Source organism: Helicoverpa armigera, chromosome 27 (genome assembly GCF_030705265.1).
Source record: "Helicoverpa armigera isolate CAAS_96S chromosome 27, ASM3070526v1, whole genome shotgun sequence".
Lineage (NCBI taxonomy): Eukaryota > Metazoa > Arthropoda > Insecta > Lepidoptera > Noctuidae > Helicoverpa > Helicoverpa armigera.
In genome coordinates this window covers 5621970-5643589 of record NC_087146.1, presented here as the reverse complement: position 1 = coordinate 5643589, position 21620 = coordinate 5621970, and the positions used below count along the sequence as shown (strand labels likewise).

The 21620-nt window shown below is 41.0% G+C and overlaps 1 protein-coding gene across 5 annotated transcripts in view; it reads left to right on the top strand.

The window, feature by feature from the left end:
- The first annotated feature begins 14 nt into the window (after positions 1–14).
- The window catches only part of LOC110369626 (CLIP-associating protein), a 34187-nt gene continuing 12581 nt past the window's right edge, over positions 15–21620 (top strand). The window contains exons 1-26 of one of the 5 annotated variants that reach the window (XM_064041954.1): positions 15–185; positions 1029–1153; positions 1641–1754; positions 2221–2331; positions 3170–3268; positions 4045–4232; positions 4949–5071; positions 5633–5752; positions 6254–6381; positions 6805–6933; positions 7952–8088; positions 8484–8531; positions 10610–10738; positions 12956–12976; positions 13898–13999; positions 14503–14626; positions 14978–15113; positions 15535–15642; positions 16109–16246; positions 16782–16966; positions 17619–17735; positions 18571–18689; positions 19270–19400; positions 19971–20058; positions 20433–20555; positions 21144–21252. In XM_064041954.1, the coding sequence (XP_063898024.1) occupies positions 1120–1153; positions 1641–1754; positions 2221–2331; positions 3170–3268; positions 4045–4232; positions 4949–5071; positions 5633–5752; positions 6254–6381; positions 6805–6933; positions 7952–8088; positions 8484–8531; positions 10610–10738; positions 12956–12976; positions 13898–13999; positions 14503–14626; positions 14978–15113; positions 15535–15642; positions 16109–16246; positions 16782–16966; positions 17619–17735; positions 18571–18689; positions 19270–19400; positions 19971–20058; positions 20433–20555; positions 21144–21252 (2861 nt within the window). In that variant the 5' untranslated portion in view covers positions 15–185; positions 1029–1119. The remainder of the gene's footprint in view (positions 186–1028; positions 1154–1640; positions 1755–2220; positions 2332–3169; positions 3269–4044; positions 4233–4948; positions 5072–5632; positions 5753–6253; positions 6382–6804; positions 6934–7951; positions 8089–8483; positions 8532–10609; positions 10739–12955; positions 12977–13897; positions 14000–14502; positions 14627–14977; positions 15114–15534; positions 15643–16108; positions 16247–16781; positions 16967–17618; positions 17736–18570; positions 18690–19269; positions 19401–19970; positions 20059–20432; positions 20556–21143; positions 21253–21620) is intronic. The other 4 variants (XM_064041950.1, XM_064041951.1, XM_064041953.1 and 1 more) reach the window with 4 other exon arrangements.

The window sequence follows — 21620 nt, the reverse complement described above, 5'->3', positions numbered from 1 at the left end:
TGTAGACAGCTAGCGGACACGCAGGAGGCGGTCCGGCACACCGCGCGGACGTGCGTGGCGTCGCTGGCGCGGTCGCGCGCGGTGCAGGCGCGGGCGCTGCTGGCGCGGCTGGCGCCCGCGCTGCAGCACAAGGCGCCCCACGCCCGGGAGGAGGCGCTGCGCTGCGTGCAGGCGCTGCTCGACCAGTGAGTACATCAGTGTAGACAGCTAGCGGACACGCAGGAGGCGGTCCGGCACACCGCGCGGACGTGCGTGGCGTCGCTGGCGCGAGACCAGTGAGTCATTATCTCCCGAGCCTTTTCCTAACCATGTTGAGGTCAACTGGATCATCCGTCATCCGTAACCGGCCAGGTTCAGAATAGGACCTCCCCATCTCTCTCCCATGGGTGTCGTAAGAGGCGACTAAAGGAGCTAAAGCCTAGTGCATTCTACCAACACTTTGGACTACACGCAAGGTGGCGGACAAACCACCTTAATAGCATTCCCAAAGAGGGTTAGCTTCAAGCAGGCCGGCCGTCTATAAAACTTATGCCAAAACATATTGTGGTATGTTAAGATCCGAATATATTATGAATAGAACAGACCCACAAATAAAATTGGGATAAGGGCAGGAAGATGATGTTAAAGTCAGTTGGTTGCAGCTGAGTACCAGTGTGCCACAAGGAGCGACTGCCTATCTGACCTCCTCAACCCAGTTACCCGGGCAATCCGATACCACTTGGGTACCCTTAATCTGTACATCATCATCTTCCGAGCCTTTGTCCAACTGTGTGGCAGTCGGCTGGATGCAGCTGAGTACCATTGTTTCACAAGGAGCAACTGCCTATCTAATCTCCTCAACCCAATTATCCGGACAACCCAATACCCCTTGTGTACGCTTAATTTGTCTTCCCAACTATTTTGCAGTCGGCATGGACAGTCTAAGCCTAACCAGTATTTTGCAAGGAGAGACTGCCTATCTGGCCTCCTCAACCCTACCCTTGAGTACCCATAATCTGAACAATTCCTCATAATAATGTCTGTTACAGTCACGGCGCCACAGAACTACAGCTGAGGGCAGCGGTCCCAAACCTTGCGGCGCTGGTGGGTGACCCCAGCAGCGGAGTGCGGGATGCCGCCATGCAACTCCTCGTCGACGTGTACAGGCATGTTGGTGAGTAGCGTACACAATCATACCCACGCGTACACTGTCATAGATATGCGTACACTTACATAGTGACGCGTACAAGCACATAGTCACGCGTACACAAACATGTCCATGCGTACATACTCTCGCGTACACAGACACATTACCCTCGCGTACAGACACATTCCCGCGCGTACACAGGCACATACCCACGCGTACAAACACATATAACCACGCGTACAAACACATACTTACGCGGACACCCATACACCCACGCGTAACCACACATATATTATCAATGCGTACACATACATACCCAGGCATACCGATTCATAAAAATAGTTTATACACACACACACTATATGTAAATGAATCTTTGTTTCGTTATGTCTTTCAGGTTATTATATTTGAAGCAGTAGTTGACGGTCTGCCGATTTTGATAAATTATGGTGTTATAATGTGAAATAGGTTTCTCATATCGTATGCCACTCAGTATGTTTACTCTTGTTCGCAGGTGAGAGATTAAGACAAGACTTGAAGAAGAAAGAGTTACTGCCAGCACAGAAGTTTGCCTTGCTCGAACAGAAGTTCGACGAGGCGAGGGAAGCCGGACTCATGTTGCCCACTGGTGAGGAAAACTATAGAAATATTACAATCTGAATCTAATCTTAGGAAGTACTGGCTTGATTTGAAAATAACTTTTAGGGTTAGATAGTCTGTTTATTGAGGAAGGTGGGAGCGGAATGCGGGTGACTCACTGACACTTAAGATTATTTTTTTTAAGATTACAAACAATATTTCATTTAAATCAATCAATCAATTAAATCTAAAATATTTCATTTCAATCGGTTCAGTTGTTTTAGCTTGAAAGCGCCACTGACGTAGTTACTTTCGCATTTATAAATTGCTTGTAAAGTTCCAACGGCGTCAAGTGGAAACTACATCCCGTTAACGCATAAAATATTGCCTATGTTATATGGGAATTTACAGTGTAATTTCCCAACAGTGAAAAAAATATTCAAATCAGTTTCATTCTCATCTTTATTTGCCAAGAATATTATATAAAGTGAAGCTATTTCTCGTCCTCCTAACAGCGACAGGAGCAGACGAACCAGACTTTGTATCCCGAACAGTCAAGCGAACTATGACGATACCCACGTCGGCTCGCTCCCGAGACGGAGACAGCTCCGGTGCTTCTACACCAGGTCAGTTTCGCAGATATATCATATATACACACATATATTAGGCTGGGTAACTAGGTAAATACATAAAATTGAAAACACAAACAGATGCATCTTGAAAAACACTGTTTTAGATATTAAGGGAGTTGTCTTCTGTCAAGCCGGTTGCAACTGAGTATACATAGTGCTATTGAATGTGTAAACGAATTTGGCCATTTGTACGGAGGACCGCATATCAGTGGTAACTGTCATACACCTTAACTCAATAGTAATAAGTACGATTTTCCTATAAAACTGTTACCACTGACCTGAAGTTGACTGTACGCGTAAGCTCGCTCGCGCTCAATAGTGATCGAGTCGCCCTGTCATACAAACACATTGTGCATGTACATATACACACAAAGATATGGCTGATAAAATATATGTACTCAGCTGCATCCGGTTAGACAGGAAATCAACTATCATCATAGTTGGTAAATGGCTAGGTAGATCGATAGATAATACACAGATATTCTATGAAAATATAAACAAAGGTTTATGTCTTTTTCAAAGAATTTTACACATGAAACTATACAACACCATTTTACATAGCAAGTTGCATGGTTCAATTATCACAACTCTTACATAAAATAAAAAAAACACTCATATTCACTATTTAACTATTCACGAAACCATAGTTTCTCTTACATTTCTAAAATAACGGAATGCAGTCTATCTATTAAACTTCATACATAAAAATCACCATATATCTACTAAAAAATAAAACCCTAACAGCAAATTTCTCTTTCACCATGTACCATCGGGTTAACCGGATCTAACGTTAATCACCACTATAACCAAAAATCACCGAAATCACCGATAGCCTGTGACGCGCCGAAACGAACCGTCGCCGGTTTGTATAGCATGCCGTCGGCGAACCGCAAGCCGCCGCCGCCGGCGAAATTAACTAGTACCGGTAGTGGTAAGTAATATTAAGTTATTCATTTACTAGGTCATTTTTAGTGATTGGATAAGTGCTATTTGGGGTCAAGGAACTTAAATATCAATATATTGAGGTCACACCAAAAAAGACCTTGCACATTTCTTCTTACTCGGCGGTTGCAGTGTCGCGGACATGTTAGTAATGTTCGCACGCAATGTGTTACTGTTTGCTAGAACGAGTAGACCACGAGATACATGCGGGGTGCCGAACAGTGCCGCACCAAGGGGGAATCTTGCCTTAAAAGCCTCATAGACATCAAAAGTTACCGTGGAAGCAAAATTGATCATTTCTGGGTTGTAGGAATCGGGTTGGCCAATCACTAATCATCATCATCTTCTAACTAATAATAATAAATTAACTTTCGAAAGATCATTAATTTTATTGCAGGAACTATGTATCTCTATGTTCAACAATGTATTTTATGTAAAACAGTTATCCCTAGTCAAGCGTGTGTTTAGAAATATAGCTCAATTACCTCAATGAATGTGATTGAAAAATATTTAATCTTAAAGACAAGCGGCCTTTAATTGTGTCTATATTTTGGTTAAAGTTTTTTTAAATGTACATGATATCAAAATTCAATTCGCAATCCGCTCTCCAATTCAATCTGATTCGATTTTCTTTGCAAACCAATTGTTTGAAAATCGAATCAGATTGAATCAGTTACATTACTATAACTGTCAGGGAACTCTTTAAGGGATAAGTATCGACATTATTACATCATGGGCATTTATCAGTACTTACCAACCTTCCAGTATCATCAGGCATGAGCACACTAGCAGGCGGCGAGGCGGGCGCGGTCTCCAGCGAGGCGTTCGAGGCAGCCTTCCTGTCCGCAGCGCCGGCCGCGGTGTACGGGCCGCGGGGCCTCGACGACCTGTGCCGCCACGCCGCCGCCCTGCTCGGGGATAGGGCTGCCGACTGGGAGAAAAGGGTCGATGCTGTGAGTGGGATTGGTCTTGTGTGTCTAGCATGTGTGTTTAGGGTCGTGACTCCGCCAAAGTTCCTGACACCCCTAAGGAACGACAAAAAAGAAGATTTCCCTAACAGGTCGCTTACATCATCGCCTAGCTGATGTTAAGATGCTATGTTAGGATTGGCTTCCTATGTAACCGGTAAAAAGGGATTGATACTGTAAGAGTGTTTTTGCCAGGTTCCAACCCCGCAGCCTCGACGGCGTTCGACCAATTTTATTATCTTTTTGTTTATTTATTCCTTTATTTCAGGCAGCTAAATCCAATCAAAAATAGAATACTCACATAAAAGATTAACACATAACATTAGAATACTTATAAACTAATACATATAAAGAAAAGAAAATCTACGGGTTGACTCAGCCCCGGCGGGCTTTGGCCCTGCTAAGCCCCACTGGGGTTTGCTGACTCTATTTGACTCTCGCGTGGAATCACACGCACCGTCGACACGGGTCTGCTATCTCCTAGAAGACGAAAGGACGATGTGCCACTCGAAACTCACCGCCCACAGACCCACATACTACACTAAATTATGCCCAGATGCTCTAAAAATAAATTATATTATTATTTTCGACGCTGAATGCAGGTCGCCTCCAACAGGTATCTGTGAAGATCTAAGGGGGAGGCCTATGTTCAGCAGTGGACGTCCTATGCCTGAGATGATGATTATTATTTTCTCCCACAGCTAAAGAAGATACGTTCCCTATTAACGGCGAACGCTCACCAGCAGTATCCGACGGAGTTCGCTGCTCATCTGAAGGACCTGTCCGTGCCTTTCCTAGTCGTCATCAAGGATCTGAGGAGTCAGGTCAGTGCGGCTAGCCGTTTTGTTCATGTATTCTTGAAGATAGTTAATTAGATTTTTGTCATCGACTTTTCAATGTAATCATTTTGTTAATAAGTAAATTTTTTTTCAATCAAGTTGTATGAGACTTAGTAGCTTCTATCAGTGGTTTGACCCGCGTCCCTCGGTTATTATTTCTCTCTGGATTTGTATAAAAAGTAGCTGACAAGCCTTTTTACTACTACTACTTAAAACTAAAAGAAGTTTATAAATCGATTCAAAAGAAAAAATATTTGCTTTATAATATTTTGAACAACGATTTTATTATCGAAAAACGTTTGTATATTACCTTGTAAAAGCTATCCTTAAAGGGCAGAATTTGCTTATTTCCCCCATAATAATGTTATGCGACGCAATAGCTTTTGCTGAACTTCTAACAGCGGTTTTGATCGATTTCTGAAAGAACGACTTTCCACACCTAGATAGAAAGTAGTCTAGATATGGTATTCTGATGAGGTTTTATCCGAAATCCGTTCATCCGTTTGCGAAAAGAAGTATCTTACCTATATGCTTATATTTTACCAGGTGGTACGAGAAGCGTGCATAACGATAGCTCACATGGCTAAAGTTCTGCGCAACAAGATAGACCAGTTCAGCTTATACATACTACAGGAGTTGATCAACCTTATACAGAATGCTGCTAAGGTAAGATAATGTATTTCGTTAAAATAATATCTCCGTCTGTTGAATACACCTCGTAGTGGATGTACAATGCTACTCAGGAATAGTGTAGCTATTCAGCAGTGAAATATTTTTTCTAATCTGTTTAGTAGTTTCGGAGCCTTTAGGGTACAAACAATCAAATCTCTTCTCTTTATAATATTCTTATTGATTATAATTCATGATTGCATAGTTCTATTTGCTATACTGCTTCATAAAAATATCAAATGCTGCTGTAAATAGCAGCTGTTCTCATAGTAAATAGCAGCACATTATATTTTATTCTTTGTAATGTACCGAAAAACTAAGTAATTGTTAAGAATCCCATATTTGAATTATATTTATGGGAGCAGATTTGATCGAGTTAGCTATGTCCAATATTATAACCACGTATCGGTTATGTAAAACTCCGATAACGTGTTACAATCGCCAAAAAAAACACCTACTAGTAAATAAATAAAAATACCTAACTACTTTTTTCCTCAGGTGGTGTCATCAGCAGGCACCATATGTGTTCGCTACATAGTGTCATACGTACACTCACCGCGACTACTGCCCGTTATAGTCACCAATCTTACAACAAACAAGTCTAAGGAAATTAGATCTACACTCAGGTATGTACATTGTATATTATTCCACTAGCTTACGCCCGCGGTTTTACCTGGATATCATACATCATGGGAAAAATATGTATAACTTGGCTATCTATTGGTAAAAGAGAATTTCAAATCGGTTTTGGTATCTAGAGATTGCTCACAAAATCATTAACTTTACCTCTTACCTTTATAATACTTGTACTTCTTATTCTGTTAGAAAGACTTTTTGAACAGAATAAAAAGTAGCCTTTCTTGTTCAATGTTCTTTCACAGGCTCTACGTTATCTGTGAATCAAATTAGGTCTGTTTTCAGCTACTGTGGCCGAAATTCGACCTGGATGCTATTATAATTAATGTATGCTAGACATTCAGCTTATCCAAAATAATGTAATGTAATTATTGTTTAGGGTGAATAAATGTTACATAATCATTCTTTCACAGCGAGGTGCTAGTACTAATGCTAGAGAAATGGCCGGCGACGACCATAGAGAAACAACAGGCGGCGGTGCGCGACGCCATCCGCCGCGCATGCGTCGACGCCGACAGCACATGCCGGACATACGGCAGGAGGTAATACACACATACCAGACATATGAACATGGAGCCAGACATATGGACACATACCAGACACATGAACACAACTAGACACATGAACACATACCAGACACATGACCACGTACCAGACACATGAACACATACCAGACACGTGAACACATACCAGACACACGAACACATGCCAGACATTTAAACACATACCAGACACGTGAACAGACACATGAACACATACCAGACACACGAATAAGTACCAGACAAATGAACACATACCAGACACACGAACACATACCAGACACACGAACACATACCAGACACACGAACACATACCAGACACATGAACACATACCAGACACACGATCACACACCAGACACATGAACACATACCAGACACACGAACACATACTAGACACATGAACACATACCAGACACATGAACACATACCAGACACATGAACACATACCAGACACATGAACACATACCAGACACATGAACACATACCAGACATATGAACACACACCAGACACATGACAGATACCAGACACGTCAACACTTACCAGACACACGAACACATACCACACATGAATACATACCAGACAAATGAACATGTACCAGACACATGAACACATGCCACACATTAACACATACCAGATACACAAACACATACACATACATACCAGACACACACACACACACCAGACACATGAACACATACCAGACACATGAACACATGCCAGACACATGAGCACATGCCAGACAAATGAACACATACCAGACACATGAATACATACCAGACAAGTCACACACATACCAGACACATGAACACATACCAGACACATGAACAAATGCCAGACATGTGAACATGTGCCAGACACATGAACACATACCAGACACACACACACAAGCACATACCACATACACACAAGCACATACCACACACACACATACATATAGACAAACTTATAGATCAGCTATTTATAATATAACTCTTTCTCCACTATTACCAATTTAATAAACATCATATATTTCTCCATAGAGCATACGCAGCGTACAAACGCCACTTCCCGGATGACGCAGAGCAGCTGTTCGCCCGGCTCGACTCCGCAGCGCAGAAGCAGATCGAGAGAGAACGCAATATCGGCAGCGTCGACAGCCTGCACCATGTTGGCACAGGTCAGTTTAGCCTAGCCTTTCCCCAACTATGTTGGGGTCGGCTTCCAGTCTAACCGGATGCAGCTGAGTACCAGTGTGCCACATGGAGCGACTGCCCTGTCTGATCTCCTCAACCCAGTTATTCGGGCTATCCAACACTCCATGGTTGGACTGGTGTCAGACTTACTGGCTTCTGACTACCCGTAACGACTGCCAAGGATAATGACCTACAGTTTAACGTGCCCTGTCATTGGTATCTAAGATATACCTACTAAAAAAATTATAAAAGTGATCAAAATAAAATATATCTTTTTAAGAAAAAATACTCTTCACTTCTATGAATTATGTGTATGCAAAACGGTTGTAACTTTTAAAAAGTGTATGATAAAGCTCTAAATTATTATTGATTGTTTCAGAGAGGAGAGTTATTACAAGTCCTAGAAGTCCGTCAGCCAGTGTTTCAGGTTAGTTTCTAATGCCTTATCTAGTTTATTTATAGATTTTCTTTAATTGTTAAACAGACCTAGAAGTATATAGGTCGGAAAATATTTTATACTGAATCCTTGACAGTATAAATGTATACAGGGTGAAAAAATATTTTTAACCGAAACTCAGTCTAAACACGTTATTGCGATAATTTTAATATATCACATCAAAGCTTTCCAGCGATTTTCAACCAAGATATGTATTTTTTATTTATTTAATAACTAGTGCTCAGAGGCATCTTGTTAGACTGGAAGTTGACCCCAACACAGTTGGCAGAAGACGAGGCAAATAACATTGAATTGCAGAATTTATTTTCACCCTGTATAATCCATGTGACAATGAAACTCTTTCTGTGGTTTCTTTCATTCTAAACTATGTATTTTTGTACAAAATTTCTAAACAAAACTTGTTGTTGAATGCTGCATTTGGACTTGGGTAACTATATAACTACTAGCTTCAACGGAAAGCCTAGTGAGCGGCTTGAGCCGGTCGGGCTCGCTGCGCCGGCGCCGCGCCTCGCACGAGCGGCCGCCCGCCTCGCACATACCTGTCGCTATGCGGACAGATGGTAGTACACACATATACATACATACACACATACACACTAGCGACAACAGTCGGGCTCGCTGCGCCGGCGCCGCGCCTCGCACGAGCGGCCGCCCGCCTCGCACATACCTGTCGCTATGCGGACAGATGGTAGTACACACATATACATACATACACACATACACACTAGCGACAACAGTCGGGCTCGCTGCGCCGGCGCCGCGCCTCGCACGAGCGGCCGCCCGCCTCGCACATACCTGTCGCTATGCGGACAGATGGTAGTACACACATATACATGCATAAACACACAACTAGCGACAACGAGTATACATTAGTCCAAAAATAAAAATCCAAAAACCACTGACCTCTATATTTACCACTGGACCGGCTGTTCCGTACGTTTGAAAGCAACTTTGTTGTGCCCATTTGAAGCGCCAATATCGTCTAAGCGAGTGTCCACGGAACTAATTTTGACGTATAATTTCAAATGGCTGTGAGAGAAGTGTTTGTTCATTGGTTCACTGTAAAATAATTTTAGTACCACGGACACTCGCTACGTCTAACAGCGCCAAAATGGCGATTATCAAACGGGCACAAAAGCACGTTGACAACAGCCTGTCCAGTGGTAAATATAGAGGTCAGTGCCAAAAACACACAGTCACTCACATGAGAACAATAATAAACAAGTTATAATATAAAAAACATCGAGTTCGTCTTTACATAATTGCTTATTGAATACACAAATACATACCTACATAAACATGATGTCTTACTAGCCGATTATCGGCCACGGTGGCTGTTCTCAAATAAGGAGATCAGCCAGCTGCGCAGGACATATTATAGTGCACGAGCATTTGCGCAGACACAGGTGCACTCACTATTCCTTCACTCTCATAACCCGATGTGACAACAATCCGACACCACCAGAGATAGATCAGGCGCAGGACGGACATTAACGTGCTCTCCGATGCACGGGTGTGTCAATCACTTGTAAATGTTGATCCTGCTTGTCTCTTTCCGTTGGTATCGGTGACAGATTTCCATCCCGTCGGAGTATGAGACTGATAGAATATTGATTGCACCTATGTTTTCACAAACGCTCGTGCACTATAATATGTCCTACGCAGCTGGCTGATCTCCTCATGGCTGACAATCGACTATGACATCGTTATGTGTTCGCGCCGAGTTCGTTCAACACTTAATTGATTTATAATGGTGTCTACACACCAAAGCCGCAGATGCCGGCGGCACAGCCCGGCGGCCCAAGCCGCCGGCCGTATTTTGTTCAATCATGCCGCGTGATTGTACAAAATACGGCCGGCGGGTTGGGCCGCCGGGCTGTGCCGCCGGCATCTGGTGTGTAGACACCTTAACCGAGTTTGCAGCGACCAAAAAATATTACTGTAATTGTTGGTTTGACCTTGACATATGTCAGGTTTAATAATTCATTTTACGAAAAAGAGATACCTATATATCCCCTATATTTAATTACCATTTTCCCCACATCTAGACCGTTCCCCAGCCGGCGGTACAGCGCGATCAGTGTCAGCTCTAGACGCGGCGGCGGCCCAGCGCGCTCGTGCCCGAGCCCTCTACTCGCACATGAGTCGCAACAAGATACCGCCCACCGCTAGTTTACGTGAGTATTAGCTTGTATTGTTTATGCTAAAATATTGAAAGTATCTTTGTACCGGTTTGGGGTACGTTTTGGCAGCGAACTGCCGACTCCAACTGCTGATTTCACGTGCCGCAGTAGCATAAAATCGGTCGCAGCTGCACTTCTGGTTTGTATGTATTTACAAGAGCAGAACGTGCAGCTTTCAGGAAAAAATCGTATTCATTTAATTAAAGTCGGCTGAAAATCAACACTTTTTGAACGTCAAAAAATGTTCAAAGGCAGCCCCCAAAATGCGCTCCCTTCTCCACTTCCTATATGTTATTGCTGGGTAAAAGAAGTGGAGCAACAAACTCCCCAGCAACTACCGATTAATCGATATATCAACTGATTTCATGCAGTCGCTGCAAGTGCGATTAGCAGTTGCAGTTGGCAGCTCGCTTCCAAAACTTACCTTTAAAGTAAATAATAGGTTATATCATAGGTATATGGTCCTAACCCATACGTCTCGCAGATTCCACCAAATCAGAGCGAAGAAGTTTTTAAACCAGCAATAGAATTTCGTTATTCAAACGTCACGTCTCTGCCCACTCAGTTATATAAATCTCTCATCGTCGTCCTGCCCTTATCCCAATTTTATCGATGGTCGGCACAGCATGTTCTCCTCCTTTTGTAGTCTTCTGTCTGCCGTCATATCACAAGTAACATTCTATCTAGCCATGTCGACTTTCACACAGCAGTATCCCTAAAACAATTTTTATTGGTTGTTTAAAAACTTCTCCGTTCTGCTTTGGTGAACTCTAATACCTTCGACAATTTTGTAACCTTTATCAAATTAAAATGTCACTGAATTGTGACTTTTATTAACATGGTGGTAAGGTGTATAATATAATGTTAATACATACATGTAAAATGACCTAAGGGTGATATTAATTTTCTTCGGAATCAACTCAACATTGCCGATATATGGGAAGGTACGTCTTACAGCATGAAAGCATAATACCATACTAAATTCGTTCACTTGCAAATTGCATATTTTAATTATCATTTCGCTAAATTTTGCAAATTCTTTAAGCAAGAATTTTTGGTTCCATAGTACATACTAAACATGCTTAAATATGCTAGTAATAAACATGATTTTACTTACAAATCAACAATTTCTTTTCAACCCAATGGAGATAAGAATTTTACATTATAGTTATCGGTACGAATCTTGAGCTCTGACCTTCACCTGCGCAGAAGTAATTTATTGGGTCGCTTTTGTGGTATGAAGTGAGGCGCGGGGGCGGGCTAAAGCGGTGATTGACCCGCAGTACATCGCGTCATAGCCGTCACTCGGGATTGGTTCTTTGCTAATAAATCACTTCTGCGCAGATGTAGGTCAGAGCTCAAGATTCGTGCCGATAACTATACATGTGTCTAATGTCAAATTCTATCTTTTGTTAGCAAATTCAATTAATTCGATTCAGAAATTAATGCAAAGCAAGTTAGCTTGTTCATGCATTATATTGATATCATAAAAGAGCAAGTACATAACATGCAAGAAAATACTTATTACAGCTAGTGCTAGTAACTTAAAAAAAAAAAACAAAAAGCCAATATGGCGGCTTTAAGACCTTTTTAAAAAGGTATCGCCTTTTACCTGATTTTCTAAACTAACAAATTAACTAAGACATAATTTGCCTAATTAACTACATAACTAACAATTTAATGAGTTTTGTTTTTATCTTTCATTGTATATATTTAACAAAATAATATATTAAAGATACCAAAAAAATATAGTCTCGACGTAATTATACAATTATGTTTCGTCAAATTATTTCAAGCATTTGCTTCATATTATAATTTTATATTACAAAAAATATATTTTTCAATATGTGCCTTATACTTACGGAATTCAAAAACATTACTCTTAATTTTTATTCACTGTCATCTTACATATTTTTCTTAATTTCTAAAAAAAACACCATTTATCATCTCTCTCTTATTTATGTTGATTTCCAAAACTCACTTTTCTTTTTTGAAAAAATATCCTGAGTAAAGTTTTTGAATTTCAGCCTGGACACGAAATGATCGTGATGAAGATATAAGCGAATAAATGAACAACGAAGAATATATATTAGTATATAAATAAATAAATATATTATTATATAGCTACAAGTGTATATAGAAGGATAAATAATTATAAATAATAAATACTATATAATCATAAGCTTAACTTTAATTTTTGCTATGCCGAAGAAGGAGATGTGTCGCAATCAGGTATATTTTAATAATTCATTTACTATTTATTTATTGTAGACTAGCTTCTGTCGGCGGTTTTACCCGCGTATCGAGATAACTGCTTTCCGTAGTCGGATGGTGACAAAAATTATCCTATGTCTAAATCTCAGGTCTAAGATACCTGCCTTCAAATTTTAAGCATAAACGGTTCAGCCATTCTTGAGCTATAAGTAGCGTGACTAACGCGATTTTCTTTATTTGTTGTAGATTTTATACATTTGTAAAACACAGCTAAGCTTATTTTGTGTAAGAGCAATCACACGAAAATATCAACTAAATTGTGGTAAAGTAAACTAATCCCCGTAGTTTTTGGAAATTCTTTCACCTTGAAGATAGGTAGTACAGATACTTTATTTCACGAAAGCGAAATAAGCCATACTCGAGTCTGTAAATGTACGGACGGCACGTCAACCTACCTCAATCTGTCAAATAACTTCAATTGATTTTCAACCTTGTCACAATAATGGAAGGTTAATGTTCGATTGGCGAAATTTGACAGATTCGGGTAGGTTGACCTGCTGGCATCTGAACATTCATTTTGTGTTTTTATGTGTTAGCTCGGTAATCCTCAGTAGTGACCGAGTAGTGCATTTGCACATAAAAGCACGTAAAGTATGGCTTTCGTTAAATAAAACCCTTTAATAAACTAGATATTTTTTTCTATGATATCTAGAGAAACCACTATTGTATTTATAGTCTATCGATCGACGTCCACTTATCGAATTCTGGCATCGGTCGACTGTTCTTTTGTAACTATTATTTTCTTTTTGTCTTGTAACGTTTTTGAATCTTATATTTACAATACATATTTATTTATGTCACTATAAGTAGTAAATTTCTTCTAAAACTTCCTCTTCACATATACAAGTAATACATAATATTAATATTTGTTTACTATAGCGAGAGCGAAGAGATCCCCAGTGGCTTCTAGCGGCGTGCCTCCCAGTCCTGAACGCAGTGTTGGACGGTCTAGATCTAGGCCTGGTGTTTCGCAGTCGCAACGTGAGTTTTTTTGTAGTATTTTAAAGAGAAGGCAGGTTAGAATTTACTTTCTCTTACAGCCTGTTTTCTGTATACCTCTTTTCTGCTAGTCTTGTTGCAATCATCTCTTCCTTATGTTCATCTTCGGTTCTTCTATCTAATATTTTACCAATTTGTTGAGGTTGGCTTCTAATTTAACTGGTTGCAGCTGAATATCAGTGTATCACATGGAGCGACTGCCTATCTGACCACATCAAACCAGCTACCCTGGCAACTCGATATCTCTTATTAAGAGAATGTTAGACTTTCTGTCTTGTCTTGACTACCCGTAACGACTGACGAATAGTTCAAAATGACAAGTGGCACCCACCAATTTACCGTGCCTTCCGAAACACCGAGGAACACAGAGGTACACCTTATGACAGATTGACACCCATCCACGGACAAACCAAACCAAACCTTGCTTTACCCTACGATCACCTCATATTTCTGTTGCATTATTAACCCTGCAATTTTCTTCACAGCTACATCCAGATCCTCGTCGCCGTCTTCTCGCAGTAGTGGTCCGATGTCGTTAGCCAGCGCCAGGAGAAGACCATCGGGTATACCGCGCTCGTTAGCTGGATCCCGGGAGACCAGCCCTACCAGGTTAGTGCGACAAGATGCGGAAGGTTTTACATTTTTCAGGAAATTACATGAAATACCTAGTTTCCCGCGGTTTTGCCTGAGCCCCGAAGAAATTTCTATGTACCCAATGGTGTATGTTGGTTGGGTACCAATATAGGTGTGCCATATTTCAGCCCGTTCTTTTTTTCAGCAAACCTTCTAAATGTGTCAAAAAATTGCGAAGTTAACGAAGTGTAGAAGTACTCTCTCCCCTGGTGCGGGCTTGCCGTCCGATATGAATCGGAGTGGAGGAATACTGACTACCTTCTGTTATGTCCTGCCCAGCTGCGTTGTGATGACAATATAGTAATATATTTTCTTTTATACCCACAGAAGCGGTCGTTCAAGCAGTGTTGTCAGCTCTGGTGTTCGCAGACGAGAGTCCATAGAGAGGACTGCACCTTCCCGCGCCCCAGCCGCCACCCTCAGGCTGCTGCAGCAAAGCAGAGACGCTGAAGCCATGTTGAGGGTCAGTATAGTGTAGCAACTGGGTTGAGGAGGTCAGATAGGCGGTCGCTCCATGTGGCACACTGGGTACTCAGCTGCATCCTGTTAGATCGGATGAAACCGACCCCAGCGTAGTTGGGAAAAGACTAGACAGTTGATTATTATTTCACTAGCATCCTCGCGTGATTTTACCCGCTTAACGACGTCTTCCTTTTCCCTTTTCAAATATAAGCACTACAGTAAAGATTTTTTTTTAATTCAACCAGTACGTTTTCATTCATTTCAATAATGATTAACAAACCTCTATACGTATTCTTATAAACTTTCGCGTTTATAATATTAGTAACATTTGTCTGTCTTTTATATTATCTAAGCGTCAGCTTATCGAAAATTTTAATGAATTTCTATGATTTATAATTAAACAATTATTTTGTCCCTTACAGAGTCCTGAAGACAGTTCGGCTTGTGAAGGTGGTCGTGGCCGTGATGACGACTCTGAGGCTTCCAGCGTCTGCTCAGAAAGAAGTCTGGACTCTTATAGAAGACATGATGTATGTATACCTACTTTATGTATACTGCATTTGAACAGGCACTGACAAGATAATTAGCAGCATTATTATGTGTTATTATCCGACTTTGAAATAATGACGTTTTTAGTTAACCTTTACGTATGTATGTTTCACACCGATTTTGATGCGGTTTTCAGCATAGTATTTTTCATATTTTGGGTAAGTATAGTATTAAAGTCGGTTTTATTCTTTAAAAGTTTCATATAAATCTATCCAGTTTTAGCGTAAGAGAGTTACACATATGCATCCTCACAAACTTATGATTCCACCCGCGGTTTTTACCCGCTTTTCGCACCAAGATAAAAAGCAGCCTACGTATATGTTATTCTGATCGATCTTTTTCCAAGTCTCATCATAATCCTAGTCTTTTATCGTGAAGAAGTGACAAACTTTCCCATTAACACAATATCAGTAGGATATGTTTCTATATCTTAACTTCAATTTCCAGAGTGTATCGTGGTCAGGCTCCGGGTCGCGGCTGGGCTGGGAGTGCGGCTCGCCGCCGCCGCCGCCGCCCCCGGACGATATCATCGCGCTGTGTGCCTGCACGCACTGGACCGAGAGGAAAGATGGACTTACACATTTGGTATGTTTTCTAGCCTTTACCCAACTATTTAATTGTAAATTTTGTCATTTCTTGGCCATAGTATAGTAATAAAACATAGATTTTCATTTCGTTTTGACATTTTGTATAGCAGTTTAATAATTAATATATAGCTTTTTGTTTTTAAATTCAATTGAATATTTCTACACCGGCAACGGTATTATATTTATGTGAAACTGTTTTATATTGTTAGACCTGAATGTAATTACCATATACTAAGAAATAAATACTATTCTATATGGGATAGCTGGGACCCATTAATTCCGCTTGCCTTTCGAAAAACGGAAATCCACGTCCACGGAATCCATGGACTGACGTAGCCAAGCGTTGGAATTGGAACTTATGATCGATCGATTAGCGAGAATATATAATCTTCAAATTAGATTGTCTTTGGTGGTGCAGTTCATAAACAGAAACGTACGAGGGTATCATGTTGCCCGGGTAACTGGGTTGAGGTGGTCACATATGCAGACACTCCATATGGCACATATCGTTAACATTATTTCATCTTCCCCAGGCAAACTACCTAAACAGCGGCCGTCTCCTAACCGACGAACAACTCCGGCGTCTAACCGAACTCCTGAACAAGATGTTCGTGGATGCCCACACCAAGGTGTTCTCCCTGCTGCTGGACGCCGTCTGCGAGCTGCTGCTGGTGCACTGGCAGCAGCTGAAGGACTGGCTCTACCAGCTCATGTTCCGGTGAGTGTGGGCTAAAGTCACCCACTGTTGGGCAAAAGTGCCCACTGCTTGTCCAAGGTGTGGGCGAACTTTATATGTGCTGGGCAAAGAACTGAACAGCACTGTTTGCTGCTGGGATCGAATGTGGACAAATATTACGATGGGGGATTTTTATGCTTGTCATCACTAGGGCAGCCATCTCAAATTTCGCCAAATCCGGACAAACACTAAAAAAACCCGGACATTTGGCGTAAATCGCATTTTTTCCCCGAACGAGTACGATTTTTTTTAAACAAAATAATACCTAATTTGTTATCCATTTACTATTAACATATACTTAAATTCAATGAGGTGCTTCCTTACATGAAAAGTGTCCGGGTTTTCCCCGGACACTTCTTGAAACCCCTCCCGGACGGCCTTCAAACGAGGACAAATCCGGACGGATGGCAGCCCTAGTCATCACCGGTCATCAATATTATAATAATGAAAATGTGCGAAAATTCAGGGCATAGTGTGCGCAAACTGCTCAAATATTGAGCAAAGTGTTGACAAACGTTATATGAATGCTGGCCAACTTATGGGCAGATTTTATAAATGTTGGGCAAATACTCTTGCTATCTATTTCAGCAATGAGCCTTAATTACTTCGACACTAATTAACCATATTGTTTCAGGTTACTAATGAAGCTAGGCACAGATATTCTCGGCTCTGTGCAGAGTAAGATCATGAAGACGCTCGACGTTATACACGAGTGTTTCCCCGCTGAGTTGCAGCTGCATAATATATTCAGGTAAATAGATATTTTTAGCACGTATCTTATATGTGTATGGCGACGGCATATGACGTCGTGGTGGCCTAGTGGGCAAAGAACCAACCTCTCGAGTATGAGGGCGCGGGTTCGATTCCAGGTCAGGCAAGTACCAATGCAACTTTTCTAAGTTTGTATGTACTTTCTAAGTATATCTTAGACGCCAATGACTGTGTTTAGGATGGCACGTTAAACTGTAGGTCCCGGCTGTCATTGAACATCCTTGGCAGTCGTTACGGGTAGTCAGAAGCCAGTAAGTCTGACACCAGTCTAACCAAGGGGTATTGGGTTGCCCGGGTAACTGGGTTGAGGAGGTCAGATAGGGCAGTCGCTCCTTGTAAAGCACTGGTACTCAGCTACATCCGGTTAGACTGGAAGCCGACCCCAACGTAGTTTGGGAAAAAGGCTCGGAGGATGATGGCGCCACCGTCGATGTGTCAACCGTCGATCTGTCAACGGTGGACCTTATATAAGGCGGCTCGCGCGACTCGGGTCATTCGTTCGCCGACCGTTGCCGAGTGCACACCTCCCACGTGATCATTTATTTCGTTAATATTAATTGTAGTGACTAATATTGTGTTAATTGGAATAAACCAAGTGATTGTGTGAGAACCCCTTTGTTTTATTTAACGATGTCGGATCCTGGCGCCGACATATTTATGTCATAACTAGGTATTTCTATAATTCCTGTTTGTTATTGAAATTAAGTGACAAATATCTCTACGGCTCTTAAGTTCACAATATTAACATAATTTTATTCTGTAATACTTTCTTAAATTTCATGTGGATTTAACATAAATTTTGCTTAATTTTTCAGGTTCCTAGCAGATGGAGCGACAGCGCCGACGCCTAAGACGAAAGTAGCGGCGTTGCGGTTCCTGGCGGATTTAGCGCACGACTACTGCACGCCTAATAGTTTGGCGTTAGCTTTACATGGTATGTTATGTAGAATTAATTAATTTAACAGTGACAAGGATTTGTTTTGCAGTATTTTTACACTAGTGGTATATCTGGCTTGATGCGAGATTCAATGTTCGGGTCGTAGTATGGGTGATGTTACGTGTACACGAGTAATACGACTGTAAATATTTAATAAGTACCTGTATAAAAGATGACGGACGGTTTAGCGATAGATTTAGTATCATGCATGTATTATTAATTCGTCATAAAAAACTTATACTAATATAGTTAGTGTGAAAACGCTGTTGTATAGGTTATTTTTAAGACAAGTGAAAAATATTAGTAGATACGATCTTTTATTTATACCAAATGTTATAAAAATACTAAGATGGGTTTGTGTCTTATTTACATAAAATTATAATACACAACCCAAGCATGTTGTATTTTCTCTGTCGTCTGAAAAATATCTGTCATCTTGGTGTTAACTAAGAAACAAATTAATTAATTGATTCATTGTTATTGTAATAAAGAGATCGCAGATTCTTTTTACTATTCTTTACATTGGTAATTCAATGATGCATGAGTAATTATATCTTCTTCCTTATTTCCCCCTCAGGCGGCGCCACAGGCGTGGCAGGTCGAGCCCTCGTCAAAGTATCGTCGCTGGCGAGTGACCCGCGCGCGGCCGACGTGCGCGTCACGGCGAGACGAGCGCTCGCCTCGCTGTATGACTGTAATCCTGTGCCCGTTAGTATATTTAGTAGTTATTACTTATATAAAATTTGTGATTTTGGGCTTACCAACCTTCCGACAAGCGGGGTCCTCAGGTGGTAATGAGAGGTAGACGTATCAGTAAAATACAGAACTTCATGTCGAGGTCTTCTAGAAATCTTTTATACAAAATGTACTTAAGTCATCCTAAACCACAACTACTTCAACTGACCAAATTATGAGAAAAAAGTCATTAAAAAGGTTTTCGTTGTCTTTTTTTTACCAATTCTGGTCATTCTTTACGTTGAAATGACACAGTAATAAAAAAATAAATATAATGACACTCCAAACATTACTTAACTTCGTTATTAAATGCGGCTGCCATTTAGAGACCCAAATTCATTCTATATCTTAAAACAACTATTTAATATAATAATTCACTATCAAGTTTCAAAATAAACAGTTGTTGTAAGAAAAATCTTCTTTTCATGTTATCAGCAATGTTTTCATAACCAGCATTATTCTTTCAAGACCTACGAAACTTATACCCCCTTCAATAGAATAATCTAATAGCCAACACTGATTTATATGTATGTTTATGTACAGTTCACGGCACTAATGAGCGAGTTACCAGCGGAGACGCAGGCACTCGTCAACGGCGTGGTACAACAACATGTCCGGAGGACCTCCAGCAGTGAGTACATAGCTTTATTCGTGTAGAGGACTACTTTTTGTGAGGGGACTACTTTGTTTGTGAGGTAACTACTTTTTCCCTAAGAGAACTACCTTTTACACCGTGATAAAAAGCAGCCAATATCTTTCTCAATATCTACTACCCATCATCATCATTGGCCACAGAGCATCTTGGTCAGATAATTGTGGCAGTGCTTGTCTAAGCGGATATTAGTGCCGCAAGCACTTTCTTTTGTGGCTGAATAAGCCAATAGTTACACGACATTTACTGATCGAAGGTTATTTATATTCGAATGTTTTATCGAAGGTTTTATAAGCGTGATGAACAGTTCACTTCCCCATTTATAACATCATTAACGATTTCTCTCCCCCCAGCAGGCTCGGACAGTCCTCTCCGCACGGTGAGCGGCGCCAGCAACGCGGCGGCGGACGACGTGTACTCGCGCATACGACGGACCACCACCGAGATACATACCTACACGGCGCAGCATAGCAATGGTAAATTAAACATTATCATCATCTTCCTGCCTTTATACCAATTTTATTAGTGGTCGGTGCAGCAAGTTTTATCCTACCATACTCTTCTATCTGCCAACATCTCACAAGTAACATTCTTTCTAAACATATCGGCTTTCACACAATCCACCCATCGTTTCTTTGGTCGTTGTATTATCTTCACCTGCCTAGCTTTTTCGCAACTAAATGGGGGTTGGCTTCCAGTCTTATGCAGTTATGCAGTCCTTATGCAGTTAAGTACTCATATTTTGTAAGAAGCGACTGTCTATCTGACCTGCTCAAACCAGTTACCTGGACAATATGATACCTGTTATTAAGACTGGTTACCCGACTTTCTCACTACCCATGATGACTGCCAAAGGTGTTCAAATGACAGTCGGGACACACACATTTAATATGCCTTCTGAAACACGGCGTAACACATTATGATATTATGGGTTTTTGGTATGGTTATTTCACTGTCCGTGTACCCATATACCCAAATACTTTCAGTAGTTTCATAACCTCTATAAATAAACTTAATTTCCCTCTTTATTATTAGTATAATTAAAAATAATGTTTTTTTTCCAGCGGACTGCGGTAATCACATGTCGAGCAAGGACTCTGGTATCAGTCAGATGTCGGACGTCACGCTCTCCAACAAGGGACACAACGGAGTGCCTAATGGACATTATAATGCGTAAGTTATTATATTATTTTAGAAATAATACGGGTACTTGGGAGGATTTTGTGGTTAAAGGGCTGCCTTTTTGGTCTAGTGGTCGCATAGCGCGACTGCTTTGCACAAGGTCCCGAGTCCGATTCCCGGGTTGGTTGAAGGGATTTAGAAACTTTCACAAAGCAGCCCGTAGTCTGGAAATTGGTGATTGATTCACCCGTGCATCGGAGAGCACGTAAATGTCGGTCCTGCGCCTGATCTCTCACCGCGAGTGTCGGATTGCCGTCCTAAAGTCATCTTATATGAGTTGTTTTTTATACTACTGAACCCTAAAAGACATAATTATAGTTTACTAGCTTCCGCCAGCGCTTTTACCTTCCTGAGGGAAC